This window comes from Lupinus angustifolius, chromosome LG07 (assembly GCF_001865875.1).
Source record: "Lupinus angustifolius cultivar Tanjil chromosome LG07, LupAngTanjil_v1.0, whole genome shotgun sequence".
NCBI classification, from domain to species: domain Eukaryota; kingdom Viridiplantae; phylum Streptophyta; class Magnoliopsida; order Fabales; family Fabaceae; genus Lupinus; species Lupinus angustifolius.
The window spans coordinates 6681107-6687106 of NC_032015.1; the positions used below are offsets into that span (position 1 = coordinate 6681107).

A 6000-nucleotide genomic window follows, 5' to 3' on the forward strand; every position below is an offset into this window, starting at 1 on the left:
TCTTCACTTTGACTAGCTCTTCTTGTAAAATATGTAAACAGAAGATCCAAATCATTACACCTTATTTTAGAACGTAATTTTGGATCTGCAGGCATAACAAGTTCCCTTTTGTCACTAAACTCCTTAATCTTTGCCTCATTTGTCCATCTTTTAATAATATATTGGTTTGGAATCATTGTCACATTCCTCGAGCAAAGAACTTTTAACAAATGAGAACATAAAATTCCAACAAACTAAAATTTATTACAACTACATGAAACACTAACCGTTGTTGGGTTAAAAGTAACCCAATGCTGAAATTTTTTCATAGGCGGGATAACTTTATAGTTGTATGTCTACCCATAGTATGAACATCTTCCATCACACAATCCCATGCTTTCCAAGTTTCTAACTGGAACAATTCAAACACTTCTGGTGTATAAATAGTTGCTGCATGCTTTAATATTTGTACCGAATAAGGGAGAGCTGGAGAGCTATGAAAAGTCTTGAAATCAGCCACCAACTCACTATAACGCCTATCATCAAGGAGACGTTCGAAGTGTTGAAAAAATTGTAACAAATGATTTTTGTAGTTAATATATCTCTTTATTTGAGAATTCATACTTTCACTACGTTGTGTAGTACTCATATCAGCACAAAATGTTTATCTACCATAAACAAGCACCCACTTTTCCCTCAAAGTAAACAATGATTTCAACCAATCATTGTGAGTTAAATTGTATTTTTTCAACATTTCAGCCCATGCATTTAAGAAATAAACTTCATGATCATAAACACAACTACTAAAGTCACGAGCAAAGTACTTGTGTTCCTCAAACACATGGTGAAGATGTTTTGCAGCATTCTGGTATATATGCCAAATACAAAGTCGATGATATGTGTTTGGCCACTGAGAAGCTAGTGCGTTTGCCAGTGCTTGATCTTGATCAGTGAGAATTGTTGTAGGCCTCTTTTCATGCATTGCTTTTACAAATGTGTTGAACAATCACTTGAAAGTTTCTGTTGTCTCATCGTATAAAAATGCAACACCAAAAACAGTTGTTTGTCTATGGTGATTAACTCCAACAAGCAAAGCAAAGGGACGCCCTTCTTTGTTTTTCTTGTAAGTGGTGTCAAAGCTAACAACATCGCCAAAACAGCCATAATCATATATCATTTGTGCATTTGGCCAGAAAATATTAGTAATTAAGTCATCAACATCCACTTGTATGGCATAAAAAAACTTGGGATCTTCAGTTTGCTTGCGTTGTAAATATTCAAGCACTCCACCAGTGTCTCCTACTTGCATATCTTTTGAACGTTTTGTCTTCAAATAATTATCACAATCCATATCTAGAAAACCAAGATGTTGTCTCCCTCCAGCTCTTCTACTCATTAATTCCATACTTTCTTTAGGTGTAATTCCAGAGTTGCATGCCATGTCAATTTCACTGGCTTGAGCAATGGAAATTTGTCTATGTGAACGAAATAAATGTGTTTTTGATGGGCTTGCCAATACATGATTATGACATGGCTCAAACTTGATGACACGTAGTCTTCCATTAACACGCCTACTCACTTTCATTAATGTTAGGCAACTAAATCTTGTCTCAGCTCTATGTTGCTTCACATAAGCAAACCTTTTGTCTTTTTCCCTAGTACCTTGACAGGAGCAACAAAATATCCTATCCAAATTAATTCCCTCATTGTCTTTGTGAGATTTGCTCAATCTAGTTCCAAAACCAACAATTCTAGCATATCTTTTGTAAAAGTCATAAGCGGAATCCTCTGACATAAACTCCATTCCTATTTTAGGAATGACTTCTTCTGAAAATTTTGAATGAACAGAAATCATATCCGGAGAATACTCAATAATTTCCTCCCTATTATTTTCATCTTTAGTTTCTTCTTCAATATGCATGACTTGAAAAATATTTTGATTTTAATAAAGTTAATGGTTTGCACTACGTATTGAAATTTAACACAAAGTTAGTCATAAACACAAAGAAAAACTCATAAAGTGATTTTTTTTTCATATTTAGGTATTACGTCAAACACATCATGAGCAATGTTAAAAAACATTTACAAGAATTACTAAACAATAATGCATTTGGCACCTTACTATGAACAATTGCAAGTATTGTCATAATACATAACAATATGACTAAAGAACAGTTATTTCCATCCAAACTCAGATATATAATAGCAAAATGACTTACAATGCTTTACCCATATAATGAAAATCCAAAACTTCAAAACCAAATCCAAAAAGAAAAAAACTTTAAGGAAAGTTAAGAGAAAACTAAGTTTGTCATTTTCTTTAATTCATACATACGGATAATAAAAAATTGATAACAAGTCCATAAACGAAAATCAATACCTTCACTGAATGAAAACCGTGGAGATTGAAGAAAAGGAAGAAGTAAGTAGAAAAATATTTGTAGAGCTGCACCGGAAACAAAATGAAAACTAGAGAAGAGAAATATTATATGAGAACTAAGTGAAGTGGAGTTGGTGAAGTGAAGGTGCATACCCAGTAATTGAAAAAATAAATAGAAAGGTCTGTGAAATGAATTAAAGAGAGAAAATGAAGAACAAAATGTGAAGTAACATGGAAGTGGAAGCCAAAGGATTTTTAGAATTAAAGATAAAGTTAATAATGATTAGGACTAAAAAATAAATATAAAAAGTTATTAAGATTTTTTAAATATTTAATTTATTATTTTTAATAATTTTATTTCTGACCAATCCCATGCTTTGGCACACACAGTGGCACAAAGTATGAGACAGTAGATGTTAACCCCTTACTTTCTGATGTTTATAACAAACCTTTTTTCAAATACCAAAATTCAGTTTGAAAATAAATATAGTTCTTGGTATCACATACATTTATTACTCTACGTATCATATAAGTACTTTATTTTCTTGTCATTCTTGATGTATATATAAATAGCAAAACAATACACAACCTTGATTTGAGATCTTCAAATTGTTAGAAAGTTAGTAATTCAAAGATTAGTTAGAGTTACTATAGTTAGAAAGCTGTTATAATTAGTTAGTCTAAATATAGTAATGTGTATAAATAACTCATTGAGTTGTTCATTCAATGCAAGTCAATCACATACAAAACAACTTTACTTCTCTTAACTCTTATGTATCTCTCAATCACTTATACATATCATTTTCTCTAAGCTTTCTTCATTCTGATTTTCTTCTCTGCATTTTCATAGTTTTAACATTTGGTATCAAGAGCTTTGATTAGAAGATAAAATATCACTCTATTCCGCTGCAAACATGGCACAACCAATTGAAAATTTTTCAACAAACTTACCAGTGCTTGATGGATCGAATTGGTCAAGATGGTGTATCCATATGAAAGCCATCTTTGGCTACCAAGATGTGGCTGAAATTGTTGAAGATGGTTTCTCAACTCTGGAGGAAGGAGCTACTGAAGTTAGTACAAGCAAAGTAAGAGGAAATATTGCAAGGCATTGTGCATCATTCATCAAGCAGTTGATAATGCACACTTTGAGAAGATTGCAGGTTCTGCAACTTCTAAAGAAGCCTGAGAAACTCTTGAGAAGCACTATGCTGGTGCTGTTCAATTAAAGAATATAAGATTACAGACCATGAGGAGAAGGTATGAGCTCATGTAGATGGAGGAAAGTGAGAAAATCTCTGAATTCTTTACAAGAATAATCACTCACACCAATAATATGAAGTCATGTGGAGAAAAGATGGATGATGCCACAATAGTAGAGAAGATTCTGATGATAGTGGCACCAAGGTTTGATCATGTTGTGGTGTCCATTGAGGAGTCAGGAAAAGTTGAAAGAATGAAGGTTGAGGAGCTTCAGGGTCACTTGAGGCCCATGAACAGAGGATGAATGAAAGGGGAGCAGATAGATCTTCTCATCAAGCTCTGCAGGCTCAAACATTCAAGAGGGGATCTCAATTTGTAAAGACTTTTTAACAAGAATCGAAGGAAAAGCTTTGAACAGAGAAATGGCCCAAGAAAATTCTCACAATCTGACATTGACCTCAATACTGAGCATGGAGAGACATTCAATAAGAGAGATGGAGGAAAACAGGTCAAAGCTTGGAAGAAAAAGATTGACAGGAAAAGAATTAGGTGCTTTAACTGTGATAAGCTTGGACACTTCTCATCTGAGTGTCAAGCACCTAATAAGAATCATTAGTATGGAAGGCAAGAATCATAAGCAAATCTTGTCAAGGAGGATGATGAAGACTCGGGTGAAATTGTTGTTCAATTGATGATGACAACAAGCAATTTAAATGCAGGAAGTGATACTTGGTACCTGGATTCAGGATGCTCCAATCATATGATTGGAAATAGAGAATGGTTGGTAAATTTTGATGCAACAAGAAAAAGTAAGGTGAAATTTGCTAATCATAGAATCATCATTGCTGAAGGAACAGGTGATGTCCCTCTTATCATGGCAAATGGCAGGAAAGCATACATCAGTGATGTATTATTTTTTCCTAATATGAAGACCAACCTGATAAGTATTGGTTAGTTGCATGAGAAGGGGCTCACAATTCAACTCTTGAATGGCCTCATGACAATCTATGATGACCAGAAGAGGAAGATTCTGAATGCTCTATTAACCAATAATAGAACCTTCCAAGTCAAGCTAGAAGCAAGGAACTCTCAATGCCTGAATGCAATAACCAAGAAGGATGAAACTTGGTTGTGGCATCTGAGATATAGTCACCTCAACTTCAGAGATCTTGGACTACTGAGGTCAAAAGGAATGGTCAGTGGTCTACCTGAAATCAAACCTAAGCAACCTGTTTGTGAGAGCTGCATCACAGGTAAGCTATCTAGAACTCCTTTCTGCAATCATACACAAGCCAGAGCTTTAGATATGCTACATGTGATATACTCAGATGTTTGTGGCCCTATGAAAGTATCTACATTAAGAGGAAACAAGTATTTTCTCTCTTTCATAGATGAGTTCAGTAGGAAGATGTGGATCTATATGATTAGAGCAAAGAGTAAGGTGTTTTCTAACATGATAAGATACAAAGCAATGGTAGAAAGATAGTCTGGCAAACAAATCAAGATTCTTAGGACAGATGGAGGTGGAGAATTCACATCTGTCGCGCCCCAATTTGCGGCTACGCGACCTCTCGAGTCGCCACTACATTTTTTAATGTCAAAAATGTAGAAAAATCTTTTTTAGCCCAATTACCTTGGGCTTTTGGATTTTTGATATCCAGGTTCGGAAGTCGGTTACGGGGTAGGGAAGGTATTAGCACCCCATCCGCCCGCCTTAGGCGGTACCCTATACTAAACTACATGGATTATTATATTTTTTATTTGTTGTTATTACTATTAAATAAAGGAACACCTCTTTTTTTAATTAAGTTAATTAATTAATGATTAATTACTTAAATGAAAAAAATTATTATTTTTTAGTTGGGTCTGACAAGATTGACTTTGGTCCTACGTATCCCTATTAAGGGAATCAAGGCTTACGTAGTTCTTTAAGTAGAAAAAGGTTTGTTGGTTGGATTGATTTTAGAAAATATAAGTGTTAGATCTCGACTAACAATCCTGCTAATACAAGTGAAGTACAGCCCATACGTCCGATACCGCATTTTGTATTAAGGGTTAGTTAAGATCTTAACATGTTTCTGAATAAAAGATTTTTGAGTCGTTGGTGATTTAGTCATGATGATCATTAAATTGATGAAGTGCAGCCCATATGTCCGTCACCGCATCATATCTTAAAATTAGAGTGATTGTCGTCTTAGAATTAATAATGAAATTATCATAAAAAATGTAGTAATTATTTTAAGGACATTGATAAAAATTTCAAAATGGTATAACATGCTAATAGAAATGTGATTTTTTCCACACTTTTTAAAGAAACTTACATTATATATTTATGTTTGGCTTCATCTAATGTACCGTATATTAAAATTTGGACATTCATTAACATGAATAAAATAAAAAAGGCAAATACTAAGTAACATAACATGGACATAACAGGT

General features: G+C 33.9%; 1 protein-coding gene across 1 annotated transcript; it reads right to left on the reverse strand.

The window, feature by feature from the left end:
* LOC109352877 (protein FAR1-RELATED SEQUENCE 5-like) lies at positions 986–1900 on the reverse strand. The gene has a single exon (XM_019595060.1). It carries the CDS (start codon positions 1898–1900, stop codon positions 986–988), a length of 915 nt encoding a protein of 304 aa, XP_019450605.1.